The following is a 19302-nucleotide window of genomic DNA, read 5'->3' as shown; positions in this document are numbered from 1 at the left end:
GGGAGAGGGGAGGGTCATTGTCAAAAGGCACGGTCGCTGGATCAATATCTGAATTCATTAGGCAGCTGACTTGCAGCCATCAATATCTCCTCATAATTACCAGGTTCTGTGGTAGAAACAGATGCTGTTCATTGTGACCTTATTACCAGTGGTTACTGATAATTCAGTGTTTATCTTATTTTGTTGTCTTAGATATCTGATGCACAAAAAAGGATGTGTCATTGGGCTCAGTTTGTATATTGGAAGTTAGAGGTTGATAACTGGTCACTTTGTTGGTTGGAAATTAATAGGGATGTGTTCTTAAGACCAGATCAGAACTCATAATATAAACATAAATTGTGTATATGTTCATCAAGTTCAGTGTCCATGTTTCATGAAAAAGTGGACACTGAACTTGATGAACTTGCAGCCTTGTGGTGTTTGTTTTTATTGTCAGAAAAGAGATAATGGTGAACAGAGTGATAGTACTATAGATAATAGATGTGCAAAACTGAAATATATGGATCAGGGAAGATTATGAGCAACTCTTGACTGTGTCATAAAAACCTGAAGCTAGTAAACTTTTTAACATAAGATAGTCTCATTTAGATTTTCACTGAGATCCCAATATACTTTTAAAGAAAAACAGGAGAACTGTACAGTAAAATGTATTTGTTTTAGTACTACAGTAGAACAAATAACCCAAACAACAACAGCTCTATAAGACCAGTTAACACTGACATGCTACACAAACAAAATACATTGAAGGAAATAGGACATTACAGTGGAAAAGCTCAAACAAAGACCATTTTAGGAAGGAACTTCAGTTAAATGAAAGTGTAATTTAAAGAACTACAAGCTATTTAATCCACACAAACGAATGTATCAGCCAGAGCTTTATGTCACCCTTAACCTAACCAGAGCTCAGAGGTATGTATGTGCTCAGCTGAGATGTGGTATCCTTCCTCTGGCATTAGAAACAGGTTGCTTCCACTCTGTTCCAGAGGAGGAGAGAAAGTGTTCCTTTACTGTCCATCATATCATGATCTCAGGAGCTTCCTGTTCAACAAAATATCAGAAAACTGTCCTGATTTGTTTTGCATGTCTGATGAAGATAGACTTCAGTACCTGTTTACACACAAAGTGTTCCAGTTTGCTCAGTTTGTGTTAAATGCTGTTCAGCAGCGTAGGAGCACACTTTATGTCTGATTAGTTGTTGTCACTGTCAAATGTCTGAAGTGTACCACTGTACTTTTTAATTTAGGTCACATGTGCAGTATTGTAACTGCTCTCTTCTTTTTCTTCTTATGTTGTTGCTCCTACTTTGTTCTGTTTTTTGTAGTGTCTTGTAAGTCCATATGGGCTGCGCACCTTTTTCGGTGCATGACACAATGAATAATAAATAAACTAAGACTAAAAACTAAACTATAAAGCAACCCATATACAGGTGATCATTTTCTCAAGAGATCTTTACACTGGTTCTTGGTCACAGTCTGCATTGTATTGTAACTACAGACTTAGGTTCTGTGTAGAGCTTACTCTTTCCTCATAAATCTCTGGTTTACTATATCTAGTCATTAAATTCTCCTGTAGGTGAAATGACTGACAATACTTGTAGCACTGTTTAGTTCCTTATTTGTGGCAGTTCCCTCTGAGGGCCGCCGGGGTCCCCATACGTCAGTGAGACACACGCCTCCAGCTTGTGTTGTTTGCGCATGCGTGAGAGGATCCCCGGCTCCCCAGTTCAGCAGTCGGTGCTCGACCACCGGCATAAGTGAGTTTGGGGATATACAGGACAGCACGCAGGAGAGCGGCGGTCTGCGGAGGGGGAAAATGACACAACAGTCCGGATAAATGGCGAAAGTGAAGATGAAAACCCACCAGCACTGGTTACTTTTTGTTTTGTTCCTTCCTTTATATGGTAAGTGTCTTGTTTTTAAGATTTTCTACTCATGGTTTCGTTGTTAATGAGTTTGCTGACCTGATTTGCGGTCCGGGCGTACTGACCACTGATTAACGTGGACGAACTGAGTATATTATACTTGCCTCATTGTGTTTTATACCTGATCTAGAAAGAGATAAAAACACATACCAGACTTATTTTATTATTTATTATTATTTGTAATTATTATTATTTTAAATTATTATTATCTGAAGAATTGCTTTAACACATATTCATCTTATTAATTATTTATTTATCTATTTATTTCTTGCATTCATCTGATCTTGTTAACTACCTTATTTTTTAACTTTTCTTTCCACTATTACTTATTTTATTAATTTTACTGTACTGATTTTATTTTATTTTTAAGCATTTTATTTATAATCATGCCTTTTATAATTTGACCATTGCTGTTATTCTGTGAAGCACTTTGGGCTGCATGTTTTGATGTATGAAAGGTGCTATATAGATAAAGTTGAGTTGAGTTATATTGTATTATTTCTGCTATTAGTTCAGTTTCCGACTTTGCTTGTGTCACCAAATATGAGAACACCTACATTGTTTCATAAAGATAAATAGCAATTTCATAGCAGGATAGCACAGTAGACCTACATAACAAGGGGTGGTAATTGTACAGCTGTTCAATTGCTTTATAATGTGTCAGGGCATGAAGTGTTTCTATTATGGTATGAAATTAATGTTAGTTAACACCATCATTCTGAATTTGCTGTTATTCAAGCATAGTTTTTACATAATATTCCACTTGTACATGATATTGCCTGTCAAGCTAATATAGTCATTGTTGTGTAGCTGTAGTCATGCACTATAAAGAAACCAAGTCTTAACTCATGTCATCTTTCTTTCCCTCCAGGTGTTTTATGTTTCAGCGAGTTGTCCTTCATCACAGAGCCCAGTGATGTTACTGCACTACCAAAGGACTCTGCTGTCTTAGACTGTCAGGCTCATGGGCAGCCTCCAGTCACCATCAAGTGGCTAAAGAATGGAGTTCGGTTGGCAGAAAGTGAGCACATCCAGTTTCTGCCAAACGGCTCCTTGCACATACCAAAGATAAAGCATACCAAGGAGGAATCAGATGAGGGATTCTACCAGTGCCTCTCCCAAAACAAATATGGAGCTATCCTAAGCCAAAGATCACGTCTGACTATCGCAAGTGAGTATGAAGCTCAGAGTGAAAGTAAATCTCTGTGATTAATAGGAACGTTCTGAGCTGTTTTGAACAACATGAGGATAGGTTAAGCTTGTTGGGGATACCTCTGTTGTGTCAACATGCACGTATCAGAATGGCAAGTTCATGGGTTGTTAACCTGGAGATGAGAAGCAGATGTACCCCTCCCCTCTCTTCTTTTCTTTACTAAGGAACAACTTCTTAAGTCTGGGTTTCCATGTTATTGGTAGTTGTTCAAGTTGTTGGCTATGCTTGAGTTTAGAGCTGTCAGTCCAGTTATTGGATCATTTTAAGAGACAGTTAAAGGTACATGGAGAGTCCATCTAAAAGCTCATAAATACTCTCATTAGGCAACACTGAGTTCTAAGTATAGCTTTTCCCCTTTTAGCAAATGGTACTGCTTTTAAACTTGTGAAAGTAATCAAAGTATATTGGCAAGTAGTTACAAATAAGTCCTCTAACTCTTTGAAAAGTAGTGGCATTGCATTATAGGTGCAGACTGTGGCTCTGTGTAATTGCTGAATGGTCTGCTACACAGAGGAATCTCTGAAAGGCCATTTGGCTTTTAGCCTTTGTTTGGAGTAACCCTGACCGCCCCAGAAGAAAAGGCTATGTTTTCAGGGCATTTGTTTGTCCACATATCACCGGACAGAGCAGCTGTGTCTATTCAATGGGCCTGGTCTACCATGGACACTTTTCACTGGTCTTAGAAGGGATATCCCATGAGTGGTGTCATGGAAACTAGCTGGGCCTTCTGAAATATAGTGATTTGGACTCTGACACTGACTTTGAGGGTAAAAAAGTTCTGGTCAAATGCCCAACAGCACAAACCATGAAGAATTACAACTGTTGCAAAAGAAGACATTATACATTTAGGAATGTTAATAGGTAAAAAAATATTATAGATACACCTAATCTGCTGTGATAATCCTGTTGCAGTTGTTGTCAAACTTTTAAAGGATAATGAAAATAACAGTTATCCATAAGATTACTTCACAAAACCCCTCAAAAGTCAAGTTTGGTCTGAGGTCCAGCCTTTGTCAGTGAAAGGGTTAAAGGTTTTCGGTCAGCTGTAGGCAGAGTGGAGGTTGGGCCTCCTCTGTGTTCCCCCTTCTGTCCAGAGGTCCTGGGGGTCAGGGGTCAGCAGGGAAAGGCTTTTGTGATGTCACCGGCCGGCTCTGGCTGAGCTGCCCTGCTGTTCTCTCCCCCAGCCCACAATCCCTTTCACTGGATCCGTCCCTCTGTTGCCCTGTCAAGCAGAGCCCTTTTGTTAAAGAAAGGCCAGGCCAGGTCATGTGAACGAACAAACCTGATATATCAGTGAGCAGTGGTGAACCTTGCAAAACATGTTGACATTCAGGAAGTGTTTTTCCCTTATAGTTCTAGGACAACATCAACAGTGTCAGTAGCACAGCTAGGTTCAGGGTGTCAGGTGTCTCAGATATTTCTTACAGTTTTTATTTTTAAACAGATACAGAAAGTATCTGCTTTTGTATTCATGATTTAAAAGGTATTTTAACATAAAACAAAACCCCAGGAATCACAATATTCTGGTTTTTCACACTAATGGTCAACAGACTTCGATCAGGCTCCCAGTTTGGGCTCAAATTGAATGGACAGGGGGCTGAGGCAAACTTTGACCTCTTAAGGTGAACCTTTGTGCTGTTTGACCTAGACATTGATTTGTTCTTTACGACAGAGGTGACCATGTCAGTGGATCAGTCTGTGCAGGCCACACCCATCATCTACATCACTGATTCCAGACAGAGTGAAGACTGTTATCTCTCTGTGGAGAGTAAACAACGTCATGTTTTTAACTTCTTACTTGGTGCTGGAGGCTAATGATGCTCACCAGTCAGCCATGTTATCCATTGACAGAATAGGTGGATCATTCCAGGCTTGATGATGATAGGCGTCATAAATACATGTGATGATTTTTTTTGCCAGGGATCCTACTCTACACCTACACCTTAATTTACTGCCATTTTCAAAGAACAATTCAGAAAGAAACAGCAGATGTTTTTTCCTTGTCCTGGTTAAAATCCTATAATGCACTTCACATAAGAAGGGCCACATGTTTAGTTGTGTAATATTGATGGGATTCACTCTTAAATGAAAGGATTGCTCTTTAGTTTGGGTCTCCCTGGGCTCAGGATTTAAATTTGATGTTTCAGTGGAACAACAGGGTATTGATTTTCTTTAACATGATATTGACTTCCTTCCTGTGAGTGAGGGGGAAGGGAGAGAGTTATCACCTTAATGAATGAAGGTCATTGGTCATATAAGACGAATGCAGATTGGGAGTTGCTTACTTGTGGTGTTTATTGGAAGACATTTTTAAATACAAAAGCCGAGTATGACTCAGCAGAATTTTTTTTGGCATATTGGAACAAGTATATTCACACTTAGTGTCTACAAAACAGGGTTGAGCAGAGTTTTATAATCAGCTGTAAAATATGTAAAAGTGAGATTTACAAAATGCCATATTTTTCCTATATGAGATTATTCCTGATTCCTGGTGTCTGCTTGTGATTCTTCCTTATGCTAAGTGTATTGATTTGTTTTTCATCTATAACAATGCATCATTCAATGTCATTCTTCAATTGATCCATTGATTGGACCAGCTGGTCAGTATGGGACCTGATTACTCATCTGCACAAAAGCAAGATCATTGTGCTTCACAGAGATCAATTCCTTTTATACCATCAGTTAACATATGTCAAAATCAGAGCTTTGCATGCATTTAATTATTTTTAACCAAAGGGGGAAGAAAGTGCTATATTTAGCAGGAGTTCAAAACAGTAATTGTAGAATGAGCCCACCACTAAAAGAAACATCCATTCATTTCAGAAGTTAACAAGGTTTATTGTTTTGCTCATATTTCAATATAACTTACTTTCTCCACAGGTATCTCAGAGTTTGTGTTGCACCCTGTGCCTATGGTGGTCACTGAGGGCTCAGTGGCACGATTCTCCTGTGCAGCCACCTCCAGCCCTCCAGCTACCATCACCTGGGAGCTCAACCAAAGCACATTACCCATACAGACTGACAGGTAGCCGCAGACACACCTCGAGACATTTTTGACACCATTTAATAGTCGCCGTTTGTGTTCAACACATATGTATGATGTAATAGCAACTCCAAAAAAAGTTCCAGTCTAGTTGGACCCTAACTTGCTTCTACATGTTCACAGAATTACAGTTCTGCCCAATGGAGTTCTTCAGATCCACAATGTTCAACTGGAAGATGCTGGACAGTATCGATGTGTCGCAACTAACATTGGTAGCCGTCTGAAGAGTAGAGAGGCCAAGCTGACAGTCAACCAAGGTACAGAGACTGCAATGACTGGATTTTAGGTGTTTCATCATCATGTCATAAAGAGCAAGCTGAATGTTTCTTCTCAACATTTTCTTTTTAAGGTGTTGGCCCAAAACCGCGTCAAAGGCCCAGGATCATTGCTGGACCTCAGAATGTCACAGTTTCTCTTCACCAAACTGTAGTGCTGGAATGTGTGGCCACTGGAAATCCTTGGCCCATCATCTCTTGGAGCAGAGCTGACAGTAAACCCATCGATGTGTATAACGCCAAAGTGCTGGGCAATGGGAACCTTGTTATTACTGATGTCAGCTCCAAGCACAGTGGAATCTACCTCTGCAGGGCCACTACTCCTGGAACCCGCAACTTCACTATTGCTGCAGCTAACATCACAGTTCTTGGTACAGTAAATTCATCAGTAGCTTCATATTCAGAGAGTATGTTTGTGAGTGTTAGGTCCAAGATTCAACTCTATCAGTGTTATTTGTCTAAATAGTAGTGAGCAACAAAGTGTCTTTATTACTTTTCTGTTTAACCTCTACTTTTAGTGCCACCATCCATTGTCGAGAGGCCTGAGAGCCAGACTCGTCCAAGAGCAGGCACTGCCCGATTCATGTGCCAAGCAGAAGGAGTGCCTACCCCTCGCATCAGCTGGCTGAAGAATGGAGCAGAGGTTCACTTGAATGGGAGGATTAAGTTGTACAACAGGTAACGCCCAACAGGAGTAATGGTCACAATCAAACGTAACGAAATACTGTATAAAACTGCTTGTTAAACTAATTTGAAATATGTTCTTTATTGTTTCTCAGTAAATTGGTGATCACCCAGATAATCCCAGAGGATGATGCCATCTATCAGTGCATAGCAGAGAGTGAACAAGGTTCTGTGCTATCTTTGGCACGCCTCATTGTTGTCATGTCTGAGGACAGGCCCAGTGCACCAAGAAATATCCATGCTGAGACCATCTCAAGCTCTGCGATTTTACTAGCCTGGGAGAGACCTCTCTACAATGCAGACAAAGTCATTGCCTACTCCATCCATTACATGAAAGCTGAAGGTGAGAGAAGGAGGAAGAGCTGTCAAGTTCTGGTTCAGGTTTTCCATTTTGTTTTTGTTTTTTTACAAATCAGCTGAGTTAGTGGAGGTGGGAGAAGATACAAGATGACAGTCAACCACAATAAGCTATCTCGGCTCTCTCACATGTGAACAACTTTCCCTGGTGAAGGCCATCTGTTGTTGCTGCACAGAGCAAAGGTCAAGGAGGACTCTGAATGGCAACTTCACTGAAATAACAACAGGCTTAGCTAGCCATTGTCCGCTCTGCAGCTCTCACTGCTAGTAGTTAAAGGGACACGGTATCTTTTTTTTAAGGCCTCAGTCTTGCAAACCAACATTGTAAGGAAATACTCTGATTTAACTATTAAATGGACAGCTCAGTAACATCATTTAGTGTAGTGTGCAGCTCCTGTAAACACATTTTGTTGATGTTTTAAGCAGATTTTCTTTAGGCAGACTGGAAGAAGCTATGTGACCTTGTGTTATAGAAAAGACAAGTTGCATTCAGAGCTGAGCAGTAAGCCTTTCATAACACTGTTTACATAATACTGGATTGACAACCTTTCATAGATGTGTCCTCTCCCTCTGACCCACTCACTAACCCGCAGTGCATTATTGTCTGTCGATTTTTCAGGTCTCAACAACGAAGAATACCAAGTTGTTATTGGAAACGACACAACAAGTTATATCATTGACGACCTTGAGTCAGCTCGGAACTACAGCTTTTACATTGTGGCTTATATGCCAATGGGAGCCAGTCGTATGTCAGACCAAGTCAGTCAACATACCCTTGAGGATGGTAAGCACAGAGCATTGAGACTCCCAACATTCCTTGCAATAAATCACTCTGGCAATAAAGCTTAAATGCATGCAAGAGGTGTGCATTAAGAGCACATATTGAATGGATATAAGGAGAATGGGAATGCTGTTGTATATTCCATTGAAGAAAATGTAATCAAAAATAGAAATAAGACAGTTCTACTTCTTGGCAGAAGGTTTTTATTGTGAAGAAACCATCACCACATCAGAGTCAACTAAATGTGTTTTATCTCTGTCTATCTGCAGTGCCTTTGCGTACCCCAGAGCTAAGTCTGACCAGCCACAGCTCCACAGATATTCAGGTGAACTGGCAGCAGCTGCCTGCCAAGTTGAGCCGTGGCCGAGTGTCTGCATATAGACTCTCCTATCGCACTGCTGCAGACAGTACCGTTACCTCTCTGGAGTTACCTCAGAACAGCACTGAATATCTGCTCGAGGGCCTGCAGCCTGACACCATCTACCTGCTGCGGATGGCTGCAGCCACCCGTGTGGGCTGGTGTGAGCCTTCTGCATGGACCTCGCATCGAACCTCTAAGACCTCCAGTAGCAAAGGTAAAATGCTGAAGGCTGAAAAGGAAATGTTCCAAAGTTTTAGGAGCTGATGATAAACACTGCATGTTATCAAATGAAATAGTTGCCTGGATTGCTTTTATACACTTCATCATGCATTAAAACTGACTTAGTGTTCTTACATGATTGAATGCATTTTTAGGACCAAACAGACATATTTAGTAGCGTAAGATGCAAAGAACAGGTTCATGCCATTGAGTGATTACATGGTGCAGAACATCTAAATAGCAGTGCTTTAACTTTCATAACATTTCAGCTTTGGTGCTTGTAGAGTACCACGATGATCACTTAAGTTCGAGCAGAGTAGCCAGCTTATGACTAAAGTTTGCTCTCATAGCATTGTCCCACAGTCTTTGTGTTGGTTACCCAGGAACCTTTGCCCTTCCCTGTCAGTGATGTTAGAGTGGCCTCAGTCACGGGTCATAAAGAGAGGGCCTCAGGCATCTATGTGGAGGAAAGAATAGCCCCTTTTCATGGCATGGCGTGTTGGGGGGAGGCTGTTTGTTCACCAAAACTACATTTTTGTTTTAAAAGTCTAGATTTTGGTGATGGAGACCAGCACAGCTTACAGAGTTATACTTCTTTTATTTGAGGGCAAGGTCTAGAAGTTCAATACTTACAAAACAAACAAAAATTGTGTGTGTGTTTCTTCAAAAATAGAGCATGAATATCAGTCATCCTCCAAATTCTCAATTTGAATTGACATTTCTGTCAAACCCTGTGATACTTTCTCATCCCTTCACAAATCTTGAATCTATACCCAGGATGATTTCATTGTTGTTGTTTTTGTTTATAGGTCAAACTTACTTAAGCTCAGCTTTGTTTTGAAAATGTGTGTTACATATCTTCTGTTTCTGCTCTGTAGTGCCTTCAGCCCCTATTCTACAACTTGAGCCCCTGAACTGCACCTCCATTGTGGCACGCTGGCAAAGCCCCCAAGAATCTGTGGCTGTCCAGGGTTACCGGCTGTGTTACCATGAAGAGGGACAACCAGAGCAGCCCATCATTCAGCTGCAAGCTCAGACCTATACCCACACCATAAGTGGCCTTGGTGAGTAATACACTTTAACTCTCACAGTTACCTTTTTGTTGGATGATGGGATAGAGGAGCAGAGAAACAATGTGGCAATGTCATCTGCTATCTACACCTGTGAATTTGTGTTGAAACAAGAGAGAGTGACCGATGGGTGTCCCCAATTTAATATAGGGGGCAGTTGGACTCTGAATTTGCATTTCCACCCTCTGTCCTGATCAATATGTGCTGACCCCTCTTGCCTAAACACCGGCCCTCTCCAGTCTGGCTTTGGTATTGTGTGAGATCAGGCTCCCAAGGTTAGAGGTCAGGGTCCAGATGTCCCTCCCACCATCGTTTCCCATCCCGCAGCTTGCATAATTACCCCTGGCCATTGTGTTGTGTTCAGGGCCAGACCTGCCCTTTAAGACCCTGGCCACTACCCCCCTTTTGCTGGACACTGCAGCACACAAACAAAAACCCCTGAGACTGGCCAGAGAAGGACTGAACCACTGACCTCTAGCCGTGAGACAGCAGTTCTTGTTTACGTCCCTGCCCCCATTAGTCAACTGTGCTGCTGTCCGTGTAAATAACCCAAAGCATCATATTGAATCTGTTAACAACATATACATCTGTTAATACAATTTTATGTTATGTGAACCTTAAAGCACAATGTGGCTCCCACACATCATGCCCCAAAATATGCTGATAAAAATGGAGAGAAATTGATTGATAGTTGTTAATAGTTTCACATCAGCACATTTTTATTATAGTAACCTGTTAAAATATCACACCTTACAGCTTGGTTCTTTATAGGTTTGGCACCGAGTCCACAGTCCATTCTATTATTTATCTCAACACATCTTCTGTTTAGGAGCCATGTTTTTTTCTGTGTTGCTCCAAGTTTAAGGGTAATTCACAAGGGCAGCAGAAAGAGCGTGAAAGAGGGAACAAAAGGGGCCCAGCTCCTATCCCTCAGTCCTGGGCCCAGATTCCTTGTGTTCTATCTTGGCCTGACCTGGTGACCCCAGCCAACTCCCCCCAGTCCCATGGGCCTAGGATCCCAGCAGCTGAACGCAACCCCGGGGCCCTGCCCCCACAACAGAGCTGGACACATCCCCTTCACTGGTCAATACCCATTGGCTGATGTTTCACATTGGATGAACACAAAAATATCAAAATGTCTTGATTGAGGAGCTAGAGCAATTTTAGCTATTCAACTAAAAGACAAAGATTCATTTAGTGTTTTAAAACTTGAGTTCCATATCATCAAAACTCATAGATTCATCTTGACACAACCTTTAAGTCCCATAATAACCCTCTACTTAAGATTACAATACAAACTAGCTTACCAAATCCCACCTCTGTTGTTAAACTTACATTTTGAAACTGGTCTTTTTAGTGTTTTAAAGCCCACAATAGAGCTTCAAGGATCAGAAATCTCTATGGGCTTTCTAAAAGGGAAGCTAACTACAATTGTGTGGTAATTTATGTGGTGCTTATTGATTGTGTCACCTTATTTACTGGGCCTTCCTTGGGGCTCTTTCTCATGCTCCTTACACATGACAACACTTGATAAATGAGAGGTTTGGGGTGACTCAGAAGACTATGCATTGTTCAAAATGAGGAATGAACAGTTTTGACTTAATAACTTCTGCCTCCTGCAGTCAACCATCAATGTGTCTGCCTTTATGAAGAAATGCATGCTGTTCTTTTTGATAAGCATCACTTTGGTATTTCACTGATGAAGATGTTTTTATGTTGCAAGATGAATTTGCTGTGGAACAAGAACATTTTTGTGATGTCAGTTTGACTGACTTTCAGCTTAAGTGCAACAGAAATGGTTGTAATTGGATTATTTTTTTAATTCCAGACCCAAGGAGGAAGTACCATGTAAAGATCCTGGCTGTCAGTCAAGCTGGAGATGGCTATCAGACAGACCAAACAGTCAGTACACCAGGATGTGTTTGTAAGTATTTCTCTGTTGTTTGTTTCAAAATAACTATATGTGAAATGTTTGACCACCTTTTCTGAAATTGCAAATGTGCTGAAAACATGCATTGTGTTTTCATCCTTCAGCGGCTAGAGACCAGCCTACAGCCTCTCCTCCACCACCAGATCATGTGACTGTCATGGGAAACAGTTCATCTACAGTTACTCTACGCTGGAGCCGTCCTGCATTCCCTTCTGGAAAGACTGTTAGCTATACAGTCCGCTGTACACCTGTGGGAACCCACAATGCCTCTGCCATACGCTACATACAAGTGTAAGAAGAAAACAAGAACACATTTAGCCCAGTTCACAAAGAAATAAATGAAATGACACTGCAAGTTTGAAAATTACTTGTTGATATGGTCCCTTTTTTCTCATTACTTGTCTGTATAAGAATTTAGGAATCTTGACAATAATTTAAAATGCTCTTTGTCCACAGAACCAAACAGAGTGTAGCGGTTGAAAAATTGTTTCCAAACACTCGCTATGAGTTTGTTGTTCGTCTCCATGTGGACCAGATGTCAAGTCCCTGGAGCTCTGTTCTTTACCATCGGACCCTGCCAGCAGGTAATACATTGGTCACTACCATGACAGCATTTTATTATGACCATGCTGCTCTTGTATGCAGACTCAAAAATGTGCAGATTTCTCAGACAACATTTGCAAGTTGTTTATTATGAATGTGGTTTCTCTGTGTACAGCACCTAGCCAGCCACCTGCAGGGGTAAGAATAACTCTGATTGAGGATGACACTGCTCTGGTGTCGTGGAGGGAGCCAACAGAGGCCAATGTGGTTGTTACACACTACACCATCCTGTACGCTTCCCAGAAGGCCTGGATATCTGGACACTGGCAAATACTGCAGAGGGAGGGTGAGTAGCACACTGGATAATGTTATCTGTTAAGTCTTAGCCTCGGTTGCTGATAAGATGTGAAAGAAAAAAGATGCATACTGTGTAGAATAATGCAACATTAAGTGTGCCTGTATCAGTTTGTAGCATTTCTAATCCTTGCTGTGCATGTTTCTGCTCCTTTTACAGGAACTCACACCATGGCCCTGCTGGAGAAGTTGGAGCCAGGGAACATGTACTTGGTAAAGATTTCTGCTTCCAACCAGGTTGGAGACGGGCCTTTCTCTAACATTGTAGAGCTGGTTCTAAAGCGTGGGAACACCCATCGCAGCAAGAACCCCAGGCACTCTGACAGATTCCCAGACCCCACAGGTAAGCACACTGCAAAAACTCAAAATCTTACCAAGTGAAATTGTCTCATTTTTAGTCCCACTTGATTTAAGATACATTTATTTAACAAGTAACATTTGAGCAAGATAGAGGGACTTGTTTTAAGACTATACATCTTAAATATCTTGTAAAGTCAAACAATCTTGAAATGATCTTGTTTTGAGTTGTAATTTAGAAGAAACAAGGTTTATTTTACATTTCATACATTTTTCAAGCTGAGATCTTATTTGTAGAAGACTGATTATCTTGATTTAAGACAAAAACTTTACTTGATTTAAGTAAATGTATTTTATTAGAAAATCTATCAGAAAATGGCTCCATTGATAAAAGAAAGAAAGAAAGAAATGTTGTTTTTTCTAAGGGTGGGTTACAGTTTTAAGACACTGTTTCTTCTAAATCAGATAAAAAAATATACATCCTCAATCTACATGCACACAATGAAACACCTACTTTTGAGCATAGCTGGCTTATCCTAAAAAACAACATGACTGAATATTAGTATATCCAGCTAACTCCGTGAAGACATTATATCTCAAAATACTCAAATTAAACTTTGTAATCTTATTTCAAGTACAAGATGGTCTTAGACCCAGAGAAGTGCCGATATAATATATCTCAAATGAAGAAGTTAACCTGAAATATATTAGTGCAAAAATATTTTTTTGAGTGAAAAAATACTAGTTGTTATCATTCATGTCTTATTCTGAGACGCAAAGCTTTAAAATACTGGTAAAATATTGCTTAAAATAAGTTTTCCCTGCTAATTTTAAGATCATAGTTTTCTAAATATTACGTCTTATTTTAAGAATGCTTACCAAGCAAATTTTCACTTGTTCTATTGGCAGATTTTTTTGCTTATTTCAAGGTAAAGTACCTTGAAATGTGTTTTTTTTTCTTGTTTTTGGAGGGGCATTTTTTCCAGTGCATCATAAAGAACAGTTTTAATTAGGCTTTTGTTCATTTTCAAGTTGGATTAAAAGTTTTGTTTTTTATATGCTGAAGTTTTTGATTTATTTTTTCAGCATTAGTCATAGTCCTGTCATTTTTATTTTAGGACTATAGGGCTTTATTTTTAGACTTCGGAGTTATCATTCCTCTGTTTCCTAACTTCCTCTGATTGTTTGAAGTATGTAAACATGTCTGATATTAAACTCTGTGCTGTTTATCTTCCAGTATTATCCGATGGTCTTTACCACATCGACCAGAAGTCTATGACGGGGATCATTGTTGGTGTGAGCATCGCCTTGGCCTGTATTGTTATGTGTGCCTTGATCCTCATCAGTAAGGGAAAACCAAGGTACTGCTTCACTCATTTGGAATAAAGACACCGAAATAAATATATTTATTTCTCAATTTTGTTAACATGTATCTTTGTCTGACCACCAGAAAATCCTCGGGCCACAAAGTCATTGCAGTCGGAGGTACTGAAGATCCGCGTGGTGGTTTGTCCCCACTAAATGAACACCATGCCGACAACCTTGAGGCCCTTATACCTATGATGCGTCAACACCTATTTGATTCTAAGGTGAGACAAACAAAACACTAAGCTAAATTCAGACTTTTAATAGTTTCATTTTTTTAAGTTTACAAGAGCACTTGTTCAGATCTAAATTTCTCATAAATATATCTCATTTGTTCCAGGGGGGGTCCAGCATGTTCATAAATAGTGCCAGTCCAGTCAATCAAAACAAGACATGGCTGCTCTTCCAGAGGGAGATCAAGAATCCAGATGAAAGTGATGTAAGTGATGAAACATTATTCTGCTCATTCATCTGCCCTTTCTGTCAGGTTTCTTTACTTTAAACTTAAACTCTATGTTTTGTTTTTTTCTCTTTAGCTCGAGAGCAGAGCCAGCTTATATGAGGCTGGAAAAACAGTTCTGAGATACCAGGAGCCTTTAGGAGCCGCACCCCTGCCACCTTCGTCCCAGGAGATCATCTTCGGACCTTTCCATGCAGAGAGCTCTCAAAGCAGCGAGGGCAGCCAGGAGACGGGAGACTCTGGACACTACTCCAACGAAGAGAGCAACGACGAGTTGAGCAACCCTTCCACCAGTCGAAGCTCTAGACCTGAATCCTTCGGATCAGATGGTGTCGTTGCTACCCCTGAGCTGAAGCATTCTTTTCAGGTGGAAAATGAGGAGATGCCGAGCCATCCCCTCCATCACTCCTCCACCCCGGATGCTCCTCAGCACTGCTACACCTCTGAAGGCTCCCATCCTGCCTCAAACACTTCCCAAGCAGTCGGCTCCTGACATCACCAGGCCTGATCTGTCTCCAGCAGCCGGAGCTTAGCCACTTCCACCTCGTTTGCTTCCTGAGTTGAGCCCCTCAGTTATTTCCTGAGGCACATGGGATCAGGAAGTCAGCTGCTGCAAAGGAGGGAATGTGCTTTGCTTCGGATCTACCTCAGGATTTTGTATGAATGTTTGTTATAACATTTTATTTCCATTTTTTACAACTTTCTACCTTTTGTCTGTGTTTGGCATTGTCTGTCCTAAACCAAAGCTCACCCATGATGAATGTTAAAAAGAATGTCCAAAATGTACGGTGATACATTTTCATTATATTTAATTACTTTGGAACAGAGGGCGTATTTGAGCCCGTTTGACTGATTTATCTACCTCCATGTTCTGTTATTGTACATACATTACTACCTCCTTTTCACCATATACGGTGCAGTATTATCTCAGACTCAGGGGACAAGGTGAAAAATGTTCATTGCCACGTCTGTCTTATTTACCTTTGTTGGGGCTTTATCATCCTAAAGTCTTCATATTTGAAGCTCTCCAAGCTTTTGTTTTCACGGTTGAAAGAGCTTTTGTTTTCACGGTTGAAAGAGCTTTTGTTTCACGTTGTCTTTGAATGATGTATGTTGTGGAAAAAAAACAAGTGCATTAGATATTGTCAAACTATTTGAGCTTTATCACAAAATATGGTTTGGCATTTTCAGTGCATTGAACTCAAAGCTTTAACTTGGCCTTAATATCAAAAAGGGCTTTGTATACTAGAGGATATGGGATCCAAAGATGGGAGATGTTGAACCCAAAGAGTTTTGATAAAACAAAGATATTCTAAGGCAACCAAAAATATAATGGGTGTATATTGAGGTTGCACTTGCCAAAATATTGTTCTTACCAATGATGTAAATTTCCTTTTAGAATGGTGGTTTGATGCTTTATTCTGTAAATTTTCCTGATGCTTTATTCTGGCGAAAGCTTTAGCACAAGTCTGCCCGACCTGTGTTCCATTTGCCTTTTAGACCATTGCTAAACGCAGCGGTGATGCCGATGCTATTATCCAAAGAGTTGTCTGCTTCCTCAGATGGGTACAGCTTTTTATTCTGCTGATCCTTGGTGCCATGAGGTGGAAATTATTGACACAAGACCAAAGATCTGGTGTGTCCTGCCAGTGACGGATGATGATTTGTATTCTTTGTGCAGAGAATCATCTGTTACAGTTCACAAGTACTGCTGTATGGGGAGGAATTCTCTTTCTCTCTCCCCTATGTTTCCTGTCCAGGTGTGACAATGAAGGATTCTGACTATCAAAATGGAAACCCAATGTGTGAAGAGCAACATAATCAATTTTTATATCTTTGTAATACAAATAATCCTAACCAAAGAAACCTTGAAGTCTCTGTTATTTAGTGATTTTCTTTGGTTTTCATTGACATTATTTGCATTTAAATGTGATATGATTTCAAAAAGTTTTAATTACTAGAAGGGCATTTTCTATATTTTAAAAGCTTGAGATGTCATAAACTGCTCTGCTGTCTTTTAACCACCACAAGATTTCACCTGAATGATACTTAGGTTACATTGTCTTCTTAGCATGGTGTCGTGAAGAAAAACATTTCCCAGTTGTAATGTTACATTTTAGTAAATTTATGAGGCTGATTTCAAGTTCAGTTTGTCTGTGTGCTGCATTGTTATGATAAAGGGTTCATTTGAAAGCCACAGATGAATTTGCTGACTTAACTCAGGTGCCAAATGTAGATTTAGAGTTTAGACTTAACTGTTATTATTTAAGTTATGGTTTTCTGATATTTCTGCTTTTGAATACCAAAATACATCTTTAATCCAAAGAGAACGACAAAATGAATTATTTTAAGTGTTGAAATGTTGCAACAGACTTTTTTGATACTCTCAAGATGATCGCGAATACTAGAAAATAAAATTGTTCTTGAAAAATACATTCCCTGTTGCAGTCTTTGTTATTGTGTGTGTGTGCTTTTGTGGGTGTGTCTCAAAATTACAACTATAATGAAAAATGATTGAAACCGTGCATTTTGTCATCAGTTTCAAGCTACATGAACAGTTGTGAGAAACTGTAAGAGCTGAAAAACAATGATACCTTTATTACAAATGACCAGAGTGATATTTTTCAAGACAGCTTCTTGAGATAAGATTCATAACCGTTCATGTGTGTTATTTTTCTACATAAAGAAAACTCAATGCTTGATGTGTGGTAAAAAAAAAATACAGTAAGTAAAGACTTAGTATGAAAATCTTTTTTTTACAATGAAGAAAAATCTGTATCTCTGCTGTGTTTTCTCATTCACTTAGTATGGATCAGTGAAATAAGTATAAGGTCATTTATGAAGGGATAAAAAAAATAGAAAAGCACAACCATTTCTGGGTTTTGTCATACCTCTGTTTTTTTCACTGTCCCTCTCAATATGGTTGGCTGAAAAACAAATTGGCAAAGATTTGTAAAAAGCCCACTATGTAACCTACAAAACACCACCATGTTTTACTGTGCTTTAATTGAATCTGTTGTGTCCTTTTCTTTAGTCTCATGGTTTGGCCAAATCTCTCTAAAGGAAAGGAATTCAATAAACCAAATTGTTAAATGGTCAAGCAAGTTGATTGGTGAGCTGCAGGCTGTACACTAATCAGGTACAGCAGATAGCCACCTCTGTTTTTAATAATGCCTCACACCCTCTGCACAGTGATGATTTCCAGCTTCTTCACTCTGGACGACGGTTTTTGGTCCCAAGATGCAGGACACAGCGTCACAAGAAAAGCTTTGTTCCTGCTGCTGTTACTGAGCTGAACAAGCAATAGCATTTATTTTCTCACACAGTCAACCTCCAATTTTAAGACTTGAGCCCAGATTTTCTTATTTATTCACGTGATTATGTAGTTTTTATTGGTTGACTGTTTTCTGGTATGCGTTTTAAATGGAACCTTTAGCACTTTTATCATTTTATCATGTCTTTTAATTTTACCATTTTTATTGTTAGATTAGTTTCAGGATATTTTTGTATGTTTTGCACATTAAGTAGTTTGTTCTGTCTGACATCTGCCTTCTAACTCTGTATTGACCTAACATCTCACTGGCTGCAAAACAAGTTTACCTACGGATACAAATAAAGTAACCTCAATCTGAACCTGAACCACTGAACAGCCTACCAAGCACTTGAGAAAAAAAAGGTCAATTCGGATGAGAATATGTATTTTTTTCAATGAATTAGATTGTTTATTTATTTATTTCATAATGTCTTATTAATAGATTTAAAATAAAATAAAAACTTTGGGCCATGATAAAGTGTCCAAAGAGTGTCCAAATCCCGTGCAAGAAGGGAAGAAATCCATCATCATATCCCAAACCGATGCTGAGAAATTAGTCCACTCATTCAATCAACCCGGTTAGATTGTTGCAACGCACTGTACACAGGTCTATCCAAACAACCCATAGGACGGCTCCAACTCATCCAGAACACAGCAGCTAGAATCCTGACACATACAAGAACATTTGATCAAATCCCCCCAATTCTCAAAACACTACACTGGCTCCCCATTAAATACAGAGTCACTTTCAAAATCATATTATTAGTCCATAAAGCACTCAATAGTTCAGCTCCCCAGTACATCTCTGACTTGCTCACAGTGTATAACCTGACCAGGATCCTTAGGTCAGCAGGTGGAAGTCTTTTAAATGTACCCAGAGTCAAATCAAAGTCCGGTGAAGGGGCCTTTAGTTACTGTGGTCCATCTTTTTTGAAGAACAAACTGCCTGCTGACCAAAAATCCATATTAACAACTGTCTCCACTTTAAAAAAAAGACTCAAAAACATATTTATTTTCTCAAGCGTATGAATGATATAATGACTGTTGTGACTGGATGCATGTGCAGCAACAATTGCTGTTTGTTTGATTGCTGTGTCTGATGTATGTTGGGTGTAT

General features: G+C 39.7%; 1 protein-coding gene across 1 annotated transcript; it reads left to right on the top strand.

The window, feature by feature from the left end:
* The first annotated feature begins 1702 nt into the window (after positions 1 to 1702).
* LOC117813987 (protogenin B-like) lies at positions 1703 to 17306 on the top strand. Its single transcript, XM_034685075.1, has 19 exons — positions 1703 to 1900; positions 2793 to 3092; positions 6015 to 6159; positions 6301 to 6434; positions 6527 to 6823; positions 6971 to 7130; positions 7232 to 7479; positions 8113 to 8277; positions 8544 to 8849; positions 9733 to 9918; positions 11753 to 11848; positions 11959 to 12145; positions 12311 to 12438; positions 12573 to 12743; positions 12912 to 13094; positions 14286 to 14409; positions 14499 to 14637; positions 14754 to 14852; positions 14950 to 17306. Exons 1-19 carry the CDS (start codon positions 1834 to 1836, stop codon positions 15364 to 15366), a joined length of 3552 nt encoding a protein of 1183 aa, XP_034540966.1. The 5' UTR covers positions 1703 to 1833; the 3' UTR covers positions 15367 to 17306.
* Positions 17307 to 19302: the final 1996 nt, after the last annotated feature.

The sequence above is a fragment of the Notolabrus celidotus genome, chromosome 6 (genome assembly GCF_009762535.1).
Source record: "Notolabrus celidotus isolate fNotCel1 chromosome 6, fNotCel1.pri, whole genome shotgun sequence".
Taxonomy (NCBI): domain Eukaryota; kingdom Metazoa; phylum Chordata; class Actinopteri; order Labriformes; family Labridae; genus Notolabrus; species Notolabrus celidotus.
This window is presented reverse-complemented; position numbering and strand designations above follow the sequence as displayed.